At 41.3% G+C, this 19598-nt stretch overlaps 1 protein-coding gene across 1 annotated transcript; it reads right to left on the reverse strand.

The window, feature by feature from the left end:
* Positions 1–251: 251 nt before the first annotated feature.
* Positions 252–4931, reverse strand: LOC129201373 (arg8-vasotocin receptor-like). Its single transcript, XM_054812543.1, has 2 exons — positions 3900–4931; positions 252–2839 (listed from the first exon to the last, which is right to left on the reverse strand). The coding sequence occupies exons 1-2, from the start codon at positions 4813–4815 to the stop codon at positions 2640–2642; spliced, it is 1116 nt and encodes a 371-aa protein (XP_054668518.1). The 5' UTR covers positions 4816–4931; the 3' UTR covers positions 252–2639.
* Positions 4932–19598: the final 14667 nt, after the last annotated feature.

A 19598-nucleotide genomic window follows, 5' to 3' on the forward strand; every position in this document is an offset into this window, starting at 1 on the left:
GAGTTTTCCATCATTTGAAAATGAGTGTTGACAGAAAATTGCGGACCAGAACCAAACTGCCCATTGAGTGTGTGTGTCAGGGGTCAGCGCTGCCCTTGGGGCAGGCAGGGCAGGTCGTGCAGGATAATGATTTACATCTGGAAAATGCAGCCCAATCCACTTTGCTGGGAAAAAAAGGCAGGAATATCTACCCTTCAAATACCTCCTGATGGACTGAAACTAAAGGTGTTCATAGCCTGTAGTCTGACACAGTAGTACAGTAACTTTATTTTTCTTCTTAACAATAGGACTGATGTCAGGGGAAAGAAAATGAAAAAATCAGAAAGAAAGCACTTGAGAGACAAAAATATCACTGCTTTGAACATGACAGACAGTGAGCATTCATTATTGAACTTAAGAAGTTCTGGCATTTCATTCATTACATGATCAAAATATCTGAAAGATGGACAGTTAATATTGCTGTCAGCCTTTTATAGAACACATTGAGCTACTGTTATTTGAGAAATCAAGCTCTACCAAATTACTTATAGAGCCAGTAACAAATATATAAGCAATGCAGAAATGTAAATAGTAGAAGTTATACTTTTTTAAGTATCAGAGGCCAGATCAGGTGGCGTAAAATGGCACGACTCCACTGCGGTCTCCGAGCAGTCCTGTGACTTAGGTCAGTTCTGGATCTGGATGACTATTTGCATGCAATTTGAATGCCTGTTTTCCTCGCGAATGTATACCTTTTGAGGCTTTCAATGTATTTTGCTGCAAACCCAGTAGTACAATGACACAGGTGATTCCTTGAAGCATTTCTATCTACAGTTCCCTTCAACACTAACTGCAGTAACTAACTGCAATCAAAGGAAGTAGAAAAACAACAAAAAAATTTCCACCATTAACCATTGGATTAAGTTGTAAGGGAGAACCTAACTGAGAGCTAATTTGAATTAAAGTCTTAGAAAGTCAGTGGCTGAATACAACAAATATCCAACCGATAGTATGGATTGTGTCTTGGACATTCATACCCCAGATAAGGACACTGCCATTTGAGTTACAGAATTGCTCTAACTGGGGACATGTGGTGGGGTAGAATTAACAACTATTAATTAAAGAAAGGAAAAACAAAACAAAACAAAAAACAGCAAGAAAAAAGTATTAATTGCAATTATAATAAGAGACTTCATACAGACTCTTCCCATTCTTGTCTGGTTCTGGTACTACCTTTATCAACCCTCTTCCTACTTGCTGGAGACCTGTTCTTCTTGCCAGCTGGACTGGGACACTAGCTTTTCCCATCATAAATAAGAGTGATATTTTGTTCATACCTCTATCTGGTCTAACTATACAGGAAATAAAAATGATAGAATATTCAGTCATATAAGCACACATTAACCTGAAGCATAACTATTCATTGTACAGCACGATTTCTCACAATTCCATCAGTATTTACTTTAAATCGGTATTTCTTTGAGCACAATTTAAAGACTATTAAACCCCACACACACTATTATAGGTTTTCCATTGAAATTTCAGATTGCTAGTACTCATAAAAATGAAATGTACATAGCACCGATGAAACGTACTATAATGTAGGCAGATGACATCAAGTATCACCAAGAATCTCTGTGAATGCAGCTCGATTCTCACCTGAAAGAGCCCTGCTGATATGCCTTCCATATTTTGATTAGATTGCAGACACTGGAAGGGGAATAAATAGCTACCTGCATAAAACACCCACAAACTAGCAAGCAAATGGCATTTTGAGATAAAGATATGCAGATTTATTTTTACCACGAAGGGGAAATAATTGAATTTGAACCTGAAGGGTTTCTAAGCGCACTCTGTCAATAAATCGCATGCCAGAAAAAATAGGTCTAAATAACAAATGGAAGTGTACAATCCTGGCACCCATTTTTATTTAAAGTATGTATACGTGGTGCGCATATATCTGGGGAGTTTCAGTTAACTGCTTGCACATCAGGGAATGCTTGGAAGATCAAATCCCGTGGTGTAAAACCACAAACCTGGACTGCTACTGCACTGCTGACCTTGCTGTCCTTGCCGTCACAAGGACACTGAATTATTTTTTGAAAAATGATATTAAGCTGCTAGGCATTTTATAAAAGTATATAAGGAGTTAATTTAAAACAAGTATTAATAATAGCTGGCAATGGATTTTTCTGACTTTCTGTTGGCATCTCAAGATTTCTTAAACTGCTCCCAATCACACCAGAATGATGCACAATTCACAGTTCAATTTGAACACACATTCAAGTCTAACTATGTCAGATTCCTTTCCAATTATGTTTCAGTTCATTGGACCAGTTAGTTTTAAAATTTTACTACTTAGAAATCCAGAATCACAGAAGAGAAAGTACTTTAGGACACAAAATACCTAAGATACTTTTACGTATCTTTGTCAGTCTGTACAAGAATTCATTCTGATAGCACAGTGCTGATGGAAGCACCGAGCCAGGCTTGCACAACACAAACTTCTCGTATAAGCTACAGAACTACGGAGAAATATATTTATACAACAAAAGACAAATTTCCAGCTTCCTTATCCACAAAACAAAGGATGGTGGTAAAATATTGATACGTCTTGAGAACACAGCAAATGTAACAAAGCAACAAAGAGCATTCCACATTTATGCAGAAGTACTGTTTTCCTCAGGGTCTCTGTCTACGAGATGAATGCTCCCCGTGATCACCGATTCCTCTTGAGCCGAGGTGTTCTCCAGCTGCTTATTTGTACAATATGGAATGTGGCCACAAAAATACATGTAAATCCATGGGTTGGTGCAACTATTTAAATTGCCAAGGAGCATGATAATGGTGAATGCCGAACCTACAAGGAAACAGTTAAAGGAATGACAGTAAATAAAGCACTTGTACAAATAAGTAACATCTTCAGTCTGCTGCTTTCTGGTGTACCCGTTCATATATTAAAGTTAATCAAATAGTAGGATTTATTCAATGCAATTTGTAATTGCTGAAGGTATGAAGCACACTGTATTGTATGCATTTCAGACTTAAATAGTTCCATATAGCTCTTTTTTGATGTAGCTGCACTAATTTAAAAGCAATTACTAGCCTGCTATACAGGTACAGATAAATACAGATTGATATATAGAGAGATATAAATGTTTGTGGAATAAGACTCAAATTCACACTGACTAGAAGAATTCTGAAAACAAAGATCAGAAGGGGTTTTTTCATCAGACCGAGCTATTTTTTTTTTCTCTTTGGTTTATATGTTTGAGTTGAGAATAGGAGAACTTAAATAAAGTCACACACAGAGTCTGCCTTTCATAAAGAGGTAACAGTGTAAGTTTGACAAGATTAATCTTGTCTACAACATGATGTTCTTTGATACCTCTCTCAGGCTTGTTTTTTTGCTTTATAAAACAGCTGTTTCACAACTTTTCATTGTTGCATAGTGTACTACAGGGATCTCATCAACATAATTTCAATATTAAAAAAAAATCAGATGTCTTATAACATCACTGTTCTACCCAGCAAATAAGAAATCTTTATTACTTTGAATAATTACTCCTTTTCACCTCATGAACCCAAAATACTGCTGCTACAATAAAAAAAAACCCTAAAAGACTGAACCTTTGCCGGAGCAGATGATACTTTTCCCTGTGCTGTTTATTAATCTTTAAATCATTAATCACCCAAAACACACACCCCGAATGCACACTTACGTGATGTTTTGATCACATAATACATGAAATTCTCTGTGCCCAATTAAACACAGTAGATAATCAATCCAGGAATTTCTTTTTAATCATGCTTAAATGATCACATGTAACTTTTACACAAAAGCAAACTGCAAATATAAAGCAATATAGCAATGTGCTAGCCTGCTAAGAAGTTATGAATGAGGACGGAGAGTATCTTACCTTCGGTCACGACACTGGGGAACCACACAGACCACAGCTGTGCAATGAAGAAAGGTGACCAACAGAGAACATACGCAACAACCGTCACCACTGTCATTTTTACAGTCTTGATCATAGCCTTTGAAATACAGTTCACACTGCTTGCTCGGGATGGCAGGACTTGCTTCTGATTTGTTACTTCATATTCATTCTGTTTTTTCACATATAGATTTCTTTTGATTATTTTGCAAATTTTAACCTGGCACATAATAAGGATTGCTGAGGGAATGAAGAATATAACTACAAAAATCCACGTCACATATGCCCTTGGGCCCCATGGCTGAATAAATTCACCCCAACATTCAAAGATACCTGGAGATATTTCAGTCTTAGAAAAGATAAATACCTGTGGAAGGCTAAGAATCAGTGATATAGACCAGCTGGTGCAAATGGGGATGTTCCAGAGAGCTCTCTTCTTTTGGAAAGTGACCATAGGGTAGCAAACCGCTTGATATCTGTCCACCGTCATGACCACTATCATGTAAGTAGAGGCAAACATGCCCAGCAATTGCAGATACTTGATAATTCTGCACAAGAAATCTGGCCCTATGAAAACGTCTGTAATATCCCATATGAGTTGAGGCAGCACTTGAAAAAAGGCTACCACTAAGTCAGCCATGCTGAGGTGGAGCATGAATACATACATCCTAGAGAGCTTCTTTCTTCTTCGCCACAGCACCAGTATGAGAATAAAATTGCCCACAGACGCTGTCAGAAATATGACCCCCAGTACAGCAATCTCTACTTGAGCTAATTGCTCGTTTCTTTCTGGTCTTCCAACAGGATCTGACTGATTTGTCAAACTGAGGAAACTGTGAGGAGAAGGACTCTCGGTCTGATGTGTGTTATCCTGCATAGGAAATGAAAAATTCTTCATAGTGCACAGAAGCTACTTACAGTAGCTGCTACTTGCGACTCAGGTTGACAGCTCTGAAGTACGGGCTAGCAAACAGCCCAGCCCGGGTTCAGGTTTCGGTATATCTTCAAGCAAATCTCCTCCTGCTTGTGCGAACTAAAGCAGTGGGACCTGGATCTTGATAAAATTCTGTCTCTTGCTGGCGTGCAAAAAGGCTTTATATAGGCTCCCAGCAGAGCCTTATGTAACTGCAGAGCCCTCGGGTAGGCTGCAGGGACCGCAGCCAATGGCAGACCGAGCCACACAATTGGGGGAAATATATAAATAAAAGGCAAACTTCAGAGGCTCAACGTAATTCAATTACTCACTTCAGTCAAAGCCCAAAGTTGTAAATAGCTGTGGCCAAAATCATACTTAAATGATCTTACTCGGGAGAGTTCTTGCAAATATTTCTTTTACGCAAACCAGAAGTGCATGCTTCGGCTGAAGCGGGAGGAATGTTTATACGTAGACGGAAAGTTGGGCCCCTGAGCTCAGGCGCATCGTAACTGCGATTCTCTAGGCTCCTGGGGCACGACCGCATCCTAAATGCAGCAGAGACAAAGAAATGCATTTTTCCATAGCTGTATTTTTTTTTCCTTCTCTTTTTTGGAGTCACCTGATTCTGAAAAGAAAACATGTACATATATATATATATATTTTTTAACTGCCCTAAAAATAATATTTGTATTTCAAGATGGGGTCAAGACTTAGAGGTTTTTTCTCAGCAAAATGAAAAATAACACATGTGAAATAAATTACTTTTAATGGGACCGAGAGTCTACTGAGAATTTAATATAAAAATAAGTGAAAATTCAGTGGGAAATCCAACTGAGGAAGAGGTCTCTACAATGAAACAATTTCCAAGGGTCTCTGTTCTACTAAGTCCTAAAGGCTAGGAGGTCATTTTTCAGTACCTAATCCTTTCTATTTTTGTGCAGTAAGTTGTATCATGACCACAAGCATTTCATTGTTCTTTGTTCTTCCAGTATGACTTTTGCATATTATTACTGGCAGATAAGAAGAGAAATTTTGATTTAATTTTACTTTTTCTCCCTCAGTCTGCCCTCTTAATCACAAAATATGTATTTAATAAAATGAATTAATTCAATATGAAAGATGATAACACATATTTGTTTGCAATCTTGTCTGAAGCTAGAGCACTCATATCCTTTCGGTTACAGTCGGGAGATTGGTAATTAGAAGCCTTTCTGAAGAGGAAACCGATAAGGTTAAGAGTATGTCCGTGCTGCATGTACAGTACATAATACTGCACCTACACTGATTAATCGCTGTGATCATGACTATGTTATAAAACCAGCCGAGGAATCTCACAAACAGACTATCATCTCTTTGGCACTAAGTGTTTTCATGTATCAACTGACAGAGGAAGGGCAAAATTCAGAAACAGGATGCTGAGACACGCTACAGTGCCTTACAAAAACAGCGTGATTTCTTTTCTCTCCCTCTTCCCCCCTTACCTCCCACCACGGCACTGATGTTAATATCTCAAGCAAGGGTTAGACTATGAGAACAGACAACAGACAAGCTGAACAACCTCAGGAAACTCTGCCACCGACAGCAGCTCTAAGTATCCGTAATCCAGATCTGGCTGAACTACAGCTGCCTGAGTCCATAACAGCTTTTCTCTATGACCACGTTGCAGAGAGTATGAATCATAATAATTTAATCTAATATACCTGATAATTTTTTTTCCTAGATGGAAGCCTATTTGTAGGAAACTTGGATTCCTGAGGTTATTTCCTTTTAGTTTTCCCCCCAGGTTAGAATTTACCCCAATTAGTGCGAAACAGCACGGTAAGACCGTAAGGGAACAAATGGCCTTTAGCCTTGCCCTCCCTTCACCCAGCAGATTCCAGAAGAATAACTGAATTGGCCACAGACCACAAATCCCTGGCAGTTCTGCTGATGGCAAATGCTACGCTGCAGAGCAGGCTGGCTGGTCTCCAGTTCTGCCTTCAGATGTAGACAAAATTTCAGGTGTGTGCTCCAAAATCATTTACTTTGACCATCCTCGCTCCATGAGTTAACAAAAAGCCAGATGGGATCTTTACTCTTCTAGCAGGACACGGAGTAAATATGTACATCTAGGCAGAGCTAGGACTAAGTAGGTTGAAACAGGAACATGTCGAATACAAAGCTAAGCCCAGGGTCAGGCATGGAAGGTAAAAATAAATTTACATTTCATGATCTGAAAGATGATCAAGGAATTATATGTAAAAAGACCAGAATATGCAACACAAGTCACTCCCGGGATGCTATGGGAAGACCAACCAGAATATAGTACCAGCAGCATATATTTGTACGATTTTCACAATGCACAATGTATGGGTAGACATATATTTCAGGCAAATGTGTTTTATCACCTACACCTAGAATAGTTCAACAAGATGCCTGGGAACACGCAACTCTTCCTAGCCCCACGCACATACACAGCGCCCAGTGTCTGGGGAGCAGACAAGCTATAAATGGTGTCAGAGCCAGCACGTAGACGTAGGCTAAAGGGCAATCACGCTGTGCAACGAGTAGCCCTTGCCATGTTTATAAAAAGGGAGGTGGCCCTCCCTGTACAAACTGTCTTAGTGATGTAAGACTCTACTCCATCTTGCATATAATCAGTTCAATAGATGTTAATGGTTTCATAACTTTAGAATTGTGTCCTTTCCATCTTTTTCATCCATGGTAACAGACACTCGGGATAATGTTATATTGAAAATTAATCCACTCTGGGAATATAACTCACTGAGAAAAGAAAAACAGGATAACAGATGAAAATGTTTAAGTAGTCTTAGCTGTTCTTTTACTCCAATAGCATCCTCCTGTTGCCCAGCTTTGCTTCATTCCAAACCGTATCTGTCCAAGTTAAATTATTTTCCTAAATTATTTATTTTCAGTAGTGTGGGAAGGCACATTTTAATTAACTTCTGCTGAATTTCTTAGTGTGGGTTCTCATCTAATGTTTGTCGGTTAGCTAGTAAGGAGGGATTCAGCTCATGGATTAGGACTTAAATTTAGATGTCTGCTTAGAATTACAGAATCACACAGCTGCTCAAGGCAGGGACAACACCAGATTCAGACCAGGTTACTATAGGGTTTGTCCACTCAGGTCTTGAAAACCTCCAAGAGCTTAGACCCCAAAACCTCCCTGGGCAACTGGTTGCAAATGCTTAATTATTTTCATTGGGAAAAAGCTTTCCTTATGTGCCACCAGACCCTCCCCTGATTCTGACCACCTTCTCTCGTTCTTCTGCCATGAGCTCCGTGAGACCCCAGCTCGTACCTCTTGCCAGCCTCCCCATAGGTACCGGGGGGCACTGTTAGGCCCCCTGAAGCTGTCTCTCCTCCAGGCTGAACAAGATGTATTGGGAGCCTTGTGGAAAATGTTGCATTTGAGGAGTTAGTGATCTTGAACAGGACGTGTCGGCTCTACTGAGATTTGCACTTAAAGCCTGTGCTGGCGCTGGTGAATTTATGACAGAGATGGCGTCCCAGCCTGTCAGGAGAAGATATATGACTGTTTGCTACACAAAATAAAAGGCTCCACAGTATGGGAGGGAGAAGGAACCCCTCCACAGATGGCATCTGTGCGCTGTGCTGGGGGAAGATCCATCTGCTATCTGTCCGATGCTGCACAAGAGCAGGGTTTCCAGCTTTGGAAGTGACCTAAGATTTTCTCGTTATCTATGTTTCTACCCTGTCTTATGAAAACAGCTATTTTACCACACCCTTTATTGCTGCACCCCCCCAGGTGCAGAGCACAAGCCCAGCTCACTCAGCCTCCCCCACCAGGTTACATCTTCCAGCCCTCCGATCATCTTCACGGCCCTATGCTGAGCTCACCCAAGCTCATCAACACCTTTCCTGTGCAGGGGCTCCACAGCTGGAGGCAGTATTCCAGATGTGGTATAACGTGTGCTGAGTAGGGGGAATAACCACTTCCCTCAACCTATGGATTACGTGTGAGCTGTGTCTCAATTCCCATCACATCCAAAGGGAATCAAGGCTTCAGTCCAGTGCCTAAATGTAGGTACAGAGGACTGTTTGAGTTGCCCTAGAGTATACTGAGATGGCCCAAGTCTCATTTAGCATAGGCTTTACCCTATCATTGTGTTACGATTGTGGAACAATTTAACTTTCTAAAATATTTCCACGTAGTTTCCTCGGTGAATTATTTTTTTAAATATTATCTTGGAAGATGAGATATTGCCTAGTTTGTTGTTAATGTTGCAATTGTCAAAATTCCAACATTATCCAAATAATAATTCCTTCATCCTTCCTCGGGCATTTGATACTTTAAATCTGCGGTACTGTCATGTAATCCATCTGAATTTACTGAGGCTATACAAGACGTAAATCAGGTAAGCATTTTTTCTGTACCTGCAGCTGAATAATCATTTCAAGTCACTTTGTTGTTCAAGGAGGTATTTTCAAAGCTAGGATTTAGGTAAATCTCAACCACAGTTTCTCCCGTGGCAACAATACTGACTATACTAGCCTGAGTACCTTAATCATAGAATCACTGAATCACAGATATATTAGTTGGAAGGGACATGTTAAGGTCTTCCTCCAGAGTGTAACTGCCTATTGAAATGGGACTATCACCATCGATAGATCAGGTCAGACATAGCTTTGTCCAGCCAGGCCTTGATATCCTTCAAGTATGGAAATTCAAGTATGGGTGTATGCCCACCTCTCTGGGCAGCCTGTTCCAGTGCTCTTGGTGAAGAATCACTTCCTAACGTGCCTCCAGAACCTCCCACCATGGCCACTGTACCCTATTAGATCACCTGCCACCACTGAGAAGAATTTGGTTCCATCAACTCCGTAGCTGCCCTTAAAGTACTTATAAGCTGGTATTAGATTACTCCTTAACCAGATCTTTGCCAGACTAAGCAATCTTTGTCTTCCAAAAATGGCATGAATTGCAGTCATTGCAGATGCTTTTTGCAAAGCCAGGCAAGGAATATATGCTGAAGCAGAAATACGTGCATTTTAATGTAAACCCCCCCCCCAACTTCTAAAAACCAGCAACTGTTTCATCTCATGACAGACATTACTTATTAAATATAACTTGTGAAGATAATAGGCTTGCACTCTTTTTACTTTGAAATGCATAAACAACCTCTAAAAAGTTCCTGTTTAAGAAAAGATCAAGTGGAAAATACTACTGTCTGCTTTTGATTTAAGAAACCCAGGTCTGCCTCTTCTCTTGGTGAGATTCTGTAGATCTGAAGAGCTAGTAGATTATTGCTACTGCACTTGTCAAGTCATGAAAACCAAGTAATTAAGAAAAGCAAATTTTTGCATGGTTGGCTATGTCTCTAGAGGTTTTTAGAGAAATCAAAAATTATTTCCTTAGCGATGATGTGATTCTATTTCTTTTCAAACATTAAAATGTAAAAAACAGCTACCATAGACCCTATAGGGTGGAAAGGACTAGAGTGTGCAGTAAAAGATTCAGTTACCAAGAAGATGGTAGAAACATTTACTTCTTAATAAATTTTTATATAAAACATTTACTTAGTAATATATTCTAGTGTTGATAAAAAGAGTTAACATGATATTGCATTGAAATTGCCTTAGTGATAGAGAATACATTCGAGGAGATGTATTAAGTAATGTAAATACATACCAGTAACATGAAATGTAACAAGAACTCCTTTTGGAAGTAGTGTAATGGCTAGCAAATGGATTCTTTCATACAGGAGATTAGCCAAAGTTACACGAGTAGTGTTCCAGGATTTTGTCTGTAGCATGGATGCAAGCAAGGTAGATTCATATTTTTCAGTATTCAAATATTGCTTATTTCCAAAATGTGATGGATAAACTACTTCACTGTAAGTCATCTTTACTGGACTAAAACTATGTACATCTTTTTGCTGCTGTACTGGTACAACCTCCTACAGTTCCGGTTTCTTAAAAAAAATCCCACCCCTAATTCAAGGTATATTAACATATAAGGTTCTTTGGACCAGGCTTAATGATTCGCTCCAATCCTGTATAGTTAGAAAGTTACTAGAGAGGCTCTATGGAACTAAAGCAGCCTCAAATGCGACAGCTAAAGCCAATGTGCCAACAAGAGATAGCGAAAAATGTATTGCAGACAGTATTGCAGACAGCATAGGTACAATTATGCAATGTAGGCAGCTACTAATACTGTTGTCAAGACAAAATGATGAATAGGGTCAATAACTCCATTCCTCAGAAAAAGTTAAGCTTTGATTTGGACAAAACCACTTTTGGGCACGAAGGAGAACTTTTAAGGAAGCCAAAAGACTATTAGAAAATGTCAGGACAACCCAAAATCTCATCCATTTCCAGTCCAGACACACCACAAACTACACTTAACTATTCAAATTAACATTATAATAAACACAGGACAACATTCTGTCTTGCTAACACTGTTTATATACCAAAAGTGGAATTCAAACACTTCAAAGTGGATCCATCTCTTAGTTGTGCACATGCCTATGTTCTGTGTATGTGTGTATGTGTGTGCAAACGCTGCTCCCCTGCACACACGTGATCTGGATGGATTCCTTTCATTTTCCTTCAAACTATGTTAACTTCCCAGATGAGTAAGTTAACTGTGTATTTAAAGGAAGGGGATATTACGTTATTAAGATTAAAAGCTACGTAACAGCAAAACCAGCTTTATAGCCTTAAAACGTAGGACTCCACACAACAAACTACTATAATTAGTGTTAGGCAATATTTTGGAACAAGACTCTCCTAAACTGAGTGCATCCTTCAGTAGGAATTAGCCACAGGCACTAAAGCCAGAGAAAAAACAACGGGTATTGGTCCCCTGTGACTCGTAACCAGGCATGTCCCAGGTACTCACCATAAATAGTACCACTAACTACGTATATTACTACGCGTCTCTTTTTAATCTCTAAGGACATTATGTCTGAAAGAATAACTTTTTAACCTGTTTCAGCAAAAGCTTTATTATTCACCAGTGCTGACCTCATTCTTTGGGTATGTTTCTGATTTCACAGATGTTACTGACAGCAGTGAGTGAGAGTCCCACGTGGCCCAAAGCCTGAAACTGGTTTGCTTAATTCATGTACTTGAATTATGGTGATAGAATTATCTTCCACAGCTTGTAAACCATTCTCTAAATAATGCCATTTTCCCATTGCTGCTGTAAAATTTTGTGCAACTTTAATAAATAGTGTTTACCCATCCAGTACTGAGCTTTTACTGGTACTTCTACAGCTTCATCAGGCTACTTTGAGATATAAATAAATCCTTACAAATCAGGTACATAGGCTTCTGCCAAGAAGTATCTTGTTCATTTGCAGCATTCCAGACAGTCTGGATTCTCCATTAGGACACTAAATGGCCTGCCAGCTCACCTGCCGCCAGGACCGTGGAAAACAACTGACAGATAAGGAGCCTCACCGAGGCTGGTCAGAACGAAGAAAAATGGAGAAATAGCGTGTAGCTTTGGGAGAAGGAACTATGATGGACTGGTTTTGAAGAGGAATGACAAAGTACTTTTTCCACAGATTAAAAGCTGTAAACAGGGTTTTTTATTAAAGGGAAAAATGCGAAGACGGAACCTAGTATAATAGCTCAAGGTCTGGTGCAAAGGTCAGACATATTTCAATGGTTTAATTAAAAGACAAAGTAAATAGCAATGACTCAATTTCTCCGATGATACTGAATAAGACAATGTGGACAGCGAATTAATTCCAGCAGACCTGAAGAGACTGTGCGTTTTGACCTCCTTCCATTCATGCCAAGAACTTTGTCTGACACTTGCACAATCATACTCTCAACCAGACGCTGCAGTAACAAAATTCACATCTATCAGTTCTTGAGTGCTGAAAGATAACAGAATGACTATTATAGTAACCACAGGGGGCTGAAAAGGAATTGTAATATGACCTCTAGCATGAGTCTGAATTTCAAATTCTAAGTAATCAACTGCATTATTCATAACTACTATATAATTATTGGATTAGTACACTCTTGTTTTTGGCAGATTTCTAGAACGCACAAAAGCGCTGATCAAGGCCAGAGACCATTGACTATGAGCTGTGGAGGCACAGGAAACCAAGGCTAGCTGTGTAAAGGGCTTCAGGTACCAATTCCTTGAGCAGATTCCAAAACCTTGACGTAGGGATCTAGACCCTGATTTAAGGATCCAAGCACCTTTACATTGTGTGGGAAGCAGGAAACTGCCTGGATTTAGCAAAGCAGGAAAATGAACAGATGGGGGCGTAGCTAAATATGGGATCCAGATTCTAATCTAGAGTCTTAACTCCAAATGGGAGCCAGGTACCTTTACCCATTCCAAATGCAGAGCCTGTAACTCTAAAGGCACCTTACAACCATTCCTTCAAGGAACAGACTGGGAATTGCCCGGCTCTTTCAAACGAGGTGAGAAAATGGAGGTCCCTGGGCTGGGAGAGGAGGAACAGCCGGAATAGCAGGGCAGAGAACAGGAACAAGGTCACTGATAACATCTAGTATAACACTATTTTCAATGGAATATTTGCCCAGGTGATGCAAGGAAATGGGATCAGTGCTATTTTCAGTCTGAGAAGGTTTAAATACACATTTCTGATTCCCTGAAAGAATTTCCTGTTCATCAACTTATTGGCAAGGCAGAACGGAAAATGCTTTCTCCTTTTGCTGAAACTAGGTGACTATGCACTAAAGAATGAAGAATTCATGGAACCAGGAAGAAACCCTGGAAAAAGGGACATAATTCTGTATCTTTGTGGCTAAAGCACTCCCATGGGAAGGAGAATGCCACTATCTGGTGTTTGCTCCAATAGATACATTTTATACCAAAAGCTATTGCATAATGAGAATAATCTGAAGAAGAAAGACCAGAAGCTATGGCCATCTTTGCAGATGACTTCCTAACCATGAGGCAGGAAAGTCATATTTTTACTTTTGCACTTACCCTTCTGTTCTAGTACACTTATTTTTCTCATTTGGAACAATCCCAGCAGGAAAAACACCATGGGAACAACTTGGGTGTTTTCTGATTATAGTTCATCAGGCTGCTAGCACTGGCCAACGCAGCACTGAAGGTAGCCAGACTGGCTTGGAGTCCGTGCAGCCACAGCAGCACCACAGAGAGGGAACGATCAGGTGGGATTTGGTGGGATCTGTTATGGTTCTAGTCCTGTATGCACACATCATGGTTTAATAGCAATGAAGTCTGTGCTGGTTATCAGTCCCATAAATGCACTGCACATCTATACATAACAGGCGATGCAAAGCAGGTTTTGGTAGAGCAATCCCAGACTGTCTTGTTAACTAACAGCACCTTCACGCGTGCACAGAGAGCAACTGCCTCGCCCGTGGTGCAGACAGTAGCTTGAGTCTGGCAAGCAGTCACATTAGTGTGGTGCTACAGCTGGATGAACTCACATTTTAATGTGTGATTCAGTGTGGATGTACCCTTGGGGATTCCGACCCTCCTGCCACTCTTCTTTTAGAAGATATATCTGGGAGAGGAATGGGGAAGCAACCCAAAATATTCATTGGCTGCTAGGTGAACTGATTACATAATATTTAGTACAACTATTTAGAATATTATATGAAAATGAGTTGCCTCCTTAGCAAACATGTTACTTCCATATTATTTTCTAAGATTCAGTCACAATAAGGAGCCAAGCAGCCTAATTACTTTAGGTAACTGATGTAAGACAAAGATACTAAGGAGTTGCAATATAAATCTTATATCGCCTCTTTTTTTGATTTACGGAAGGCAATTTCACAACCATGCGACTATCTGGCAAGGACAGTTTTCTCTGACAGTTTCTCTTCTATTTGAGTTGTTTAAGCCTTTCTAAGGTTTCAAGAATTTTTAGTTCTTCTTTGAAAATATTGAAGGGAAGTAACGGAGATAAAAAGCAATAAGAAAATAATGTAGAAATGTTCCGCTTGATTATTTGCAGTATTTGTGCAAACAAAAAGCTGCAGAAAGTATCCATGCCATCATAACCATGATATTTGGTCTCTGTGTCCAACGGTCTTCATTCTTATTATTCTGAGAACTTCCAGCGAACGTTCATTCGAGTTGCAAATTGATTTTTCAGTATTCTAGCTCTGAAAACAAGGAAATGTTTTCCCATTTTTGTCTGCCATCTAGTGTTAAGAGGCAGAATACCTGTGTTCTGCATTTACAAAGCTTAAAATACTTGGGAGCACTACACAGCTTCTGCCTATGTCATACTATGCTGATGAAAATAGAAAACAGCATTTTCCCTAAGGCTTAATTGAAGATGTTAGATTTAAGCAATTCTCTCAGATGCCATTATTAGCAGAATACAACCCTACCAACGTATGTTAATTTGTCATAGTGCTTTGAAATACCTGGGGTTTTTCGATTTGTTGGAGCCTCTTAGCTGACAGTGCTGTGTTTCCAGGATATCCTCCATAATCAATATGGCAAGTAAAAATAACACCCCTGCCTGTATATACTCAAATGATATTCATATAATACCTTTGTATTAAATGTACAGTGAAAGTATATGCAAAACTATTTTCTCAGAATTAATATCTCATCTCTGGAAGTTGTTCTATTCAGGTTTAATTCACCTATGCTGAAGTCACTGAACTCTGCAACTGGAATAGCAATAAAGAGTAAGACTTAATTTTGTAAGGACTTCCAGAATTAATTAATTTCAGTGTATTTCTGCCACCTTTTATAATAAAGGAGAGTGTAAGAAAATAGAAAACTTCCATATTTCATAGATCAAGAGAGTAAAAGACAAATTTTGGAACAATTGTTTCTGGTAAATACCAATTTTTTATCAAACCTCCTCATAACACATTATGACTTTCTCTCCAAGTAGCAGTCCAAGACAAATGTACAAATGTGAGTTTTAGAAATAATTAATGGCATTTAAAAGTATAGCATACCTAAAAATGAACACAGTTAACTCACTTGTACCATGGACATCACAACACTTTGGCTATAACATGACAAAAATCACGTACACACGTACACTCTCATTAAAGGAGGAAGATCTACCACAATTCTTGGTCTATAACTTGATTGATAAAAGTTTATATCTTACCTACAAAAACATGTATATGAACATGTACATTGAGAAAACATTTTGAAAGCCTTTGATGTTTTTAATTAAGTTACAGGATAGCACTCATTAAGATCAAACTACTTTCAGTGTTGTCCTAAACTGGAAACTATCACATTTTAAGGCAATGCTCTGATAGAGCTCGAGTGCTGGGTATGCAACCTAACAGGGATCAGCAAAAAAACCCATCAATAATCACAACAAATTCTTGCTTGAGACTTCCCATGGAAAATATTGAAACAAAAGTATTTTTCAAACAGTTAATATACATTCTATTAAAATTAAAATATATCTCAAAATGTGATAAATGGGATCATTTCCATACTATGTGAAAACTACTGTAATTGGAGTTAGCCACCCTCTGAATACCGCAAGTGGATTCATCTCTTTTATCTTAAAAGTAGGTGTTTAGTAAACAGCATGAATCAACTCACCTTCGACTATTAAGAGAAGTTACAAAATTAGCTTAGTTGAAGTATCTATCTTTTAAATAAATAAATTTGAGATAATTTCTTCTTAATGTCATGACTGCAGTAAAGAGAAGGCTAAATTGGCAAAATGTTTGAGAAGGTGTGGATGCAGAATTTATGCCTGGGAATACATAAATTTATCTTTTTTTTTCATCCAGTGTTTTTTACTTCTTTCATAGAGTTGCGTGGTTGTTTTGAGAAGCTGATGAGTCATGGGTCTCTGAGTATGTCAGTTCAGACAGGACTGTTAATCCTCGAGGAGAGCCACGTGGCAAGAACGCATGGGTTTGCAATTAGACCTGAAATGCGACATCCTTGAGCATTTTCCTTAGCAAAGGTGTTAATCAACATACCATTGTACATATCCCAGTGGTGAAATGAACACCTGAGCAGGCACAGAAGAGAATTTTATAATGAGATTATGGGAGAAAGTGTGACTGTTTAGGAAGGAGCTATGTGTAGCTAAAAGGGATCAGTTGCCACCTACCTCCAATACTTTATTTGCCACTCAGAGGCAGGACGTGTGTGAGGGCAGCGTGAAGCTTAATGTGGCCAAACCTCCTTCTTACTGAAGTTGTAGGTCTTACCTTGCCTCACCCTTTGTTGTTGTAAGAATGCAAGTTAGCCCGTTTAAAGCCAGCTCAGACTGTGGCTTCAGATGGGCCACTGCTTCTTAAGTCATCTCATGAGATCCAATTCGGTTCACCACGTTGGCAACCAAACAAGAGTCCTGGGGCTTGCACAAGGGCAGACACAGCTGGGGAAGCTGCTTAAGCTAACACTGCTACCACCGCCTGAAACATATCATACCGTGTTGCTCTCGTAACAGTAAGTGGCCTTTACCTGAAGAAACTCATACAACAACAGGCAGCAAAACCTCCGTACTTAGCTACATCTGGCACTTAGGGCAGACACCACTACTGTTTAAGCTATTTGGTTTAAAAATGAGCTTAACCATATATAATGAAATCCCACAATAAATTAAAGAATAGCATACAAGTCTTAAAGACAGCTGCCAGGAGTAAACCATCGCTAGATAATACAACCAGATATGTAGTCATCTACAGACAAGGCAGGCAGACCATACCTGCACAACAGGCCGCTGTAATCCAGAAGGCAGCAACTCTGAAAGTATTTAGGAGGGAACAGATGAGCACCTGGGTGTGGACTGCCACTGTCCTGTGCAAAAGGACCCTGGATAATACATGGCTCATGAGCTGTTTGTGGCCACTGAGTACTTCACCAAGGAAGTGATACTGGAATGCTGCCTTTAAGTCTTGCCTTGGTACTCTCTTAAGACTGCAAAAATTTAATTGCATTGGGTTTGTGTGGCAAGGTTTTGGTAGCGGGGGGGCTACAGGGGTGGCTTCTGTGAGAAGCTGCTAGAAGCTTCCCCTGTGTCTGACAGGGCCAATGCCAGCCAGCTCCAAGACGGACCTGCCACTGGCCAAGGCCAAACCAATCAGCGCCTCTGTGATAACATAGTTAAGAAGGGAAAAAAACAGTTAGAGGGAGCTTTTGCAGCCGGAGAGAGTGAGAAGATGTAAGAAACTCTGCAGACACCAAGGTCAGTGAAGAAGGAGGGACAGGAGGTACTGCAGACACTGGAGCAGAGATCCCCCTGCAGCCCGTGGTGAAGACCATGGTGAGGCAGGCTGTCCCCCTGCAGCCCATGGAGGAAGGATGAGGGGGTGTAGCGATTCCACCTGCAGCCCGTGGAGGACCCCACACCAGAGCAGGTGGAGGCACCTGAAGGAGGCTGTGGCCCATGGGAAGCCCACGCTGGAGCAAGCTCCTGGCAGGACCTGTGGCCCCGTGGAGAGAGGAGCCCACGCCAGAGCAGGTTTGCTGGCAGGACTTGTGACCCCGTGGGGGACCCACGCTGGAGCAGTCTGGTCCTGAAGGTCTGCACCCTGTGGGAGAAACCCACGCTGGAGCAGTTGGTGAAGGACTGTAGCCCATGGGAAGGACTCATGTTGGAGAAGTTCATGAAGGACTGTCTCCCATGAGAGGGACTCCATGTTGGAGCAGGGGAACGATGAGAGGAGTCCTCCCCCTGAGGAGGAAGGAGCGGCAGAAACACCGTGTGATGAACTGACCGTAACCCCCATTCCCTGTCCCCCTGTGCTGCTTGGGGGAGGAGGGAGAGAAATCGGGAGTGAAGTTGAGCCCAGGAAGAAGGGAGGGGTGAGGGTAGGGTGTTTTTAAGATTTGAGTTTATTTCTTATTACTCAACTCAGATTTGATTGGTAATGAATTAAATTGATTTCCCCAAGCCGAGCCTGGTTTGTCCATGACAGTAACTGCTGAGTGATGTCTACCTGTCCTTATCTTGACCCGGGAGCCTTTCATTATATTTTCTCTCCCCTGCCCAGCTGAGGAGGGCACTGACAGAGCGGCTTTGGGGGGCACCTGGCCTCCAGCCTGGGCCAACCCAGCACACTGACAGGAGGCAAAAAAGGAGCTACAAATTATTCGGTTAATATTCATAAAATATTCAAGATCTGAAGAATGCCTTGCATTGACAGATGTAGAAAGATCCATCTGGTCAGTTTATGAAAAATTCGTACTAAGAATTACAACATGCAATGGACATAAATTTTCTTTTGGGGAAGAAAATACCAGGTGAGAAAATTAATTTTACTTTTTAATTTGTGAGAAAGAACAAGAGCAATGGCTGAAGTCTGAAACTAAAAATGAGACATCACCCTGCTAACGTTCAAGGCGGGTGGATATGCCCGCGGCGCCTGCACCGAGCGGTCGGAGAGGAGCCGAGCCGGGTAGGGGACCTCCTCCTCCTCCTCACAGTCCCCTCGCTCCCAGCGCCTCGGGTAGAGGGGGCGTAGTGGGGGGGGGGGGGCGGCATCAAGGGCCCAGGGCCGCCGGCAGCGCCTGGCAAGCCCAGCCCCCCGTCACTGACGGGACACGCGGCACTACCCCCAACTCCCGCCCTCCGGCCGCGCTGAGGAGAGTTGGGGCTTGCCCAGCTCGGCCCCGCCCGCCGCGTGCCGCTCCGCACGTCGCCGCCCCGCCCCCGCCGGCCTCAGCTCGCGCGCAGCCGCAGCAGCCGCCGCCGCCGCCACGGCCATGACCTTGCCCTGCCTAGCTCCGCCCCGCGGGCCGCCGCGCGAGGCGCCCGACCGTCTTGCGTCACACGGCCCACCCCCCGCCGCTGCCCCCCGCCCCGCCCGCGGCGGCCGGTGGG

Source organism: Grus americana, chromosome 1, assembly GCF_028858705.1.
Source record: "Grus americana isolate bGruAme1 chromosome 1, bGruAme1.mat, whole genome shotgun sequence".
Lineage (NCBI taxonomy): Eukaryota > Metazoa > Chordata > Aves > Gruiformes > Gruidae > Grus > Grus americana.

What these genes read in the sequence shown, in the direction of transcription:
- LOC129201373 (XM_054812543.1), bottom strand. Translation starts at nt 4,815, where the DNA reads ATGAAGAATTTTTCATTTCCTATGCAGGATAACACACATCAGACCGAG. An exon ending in CCCCAGTGTCGTGACCGAAG is followed by an intron (nt 2,840 to 3,899) that starts GTAAGATACTCT and finishes GTTTCCTTGTAG; the next exon opens with GTTCGGCATTCACCATTATC.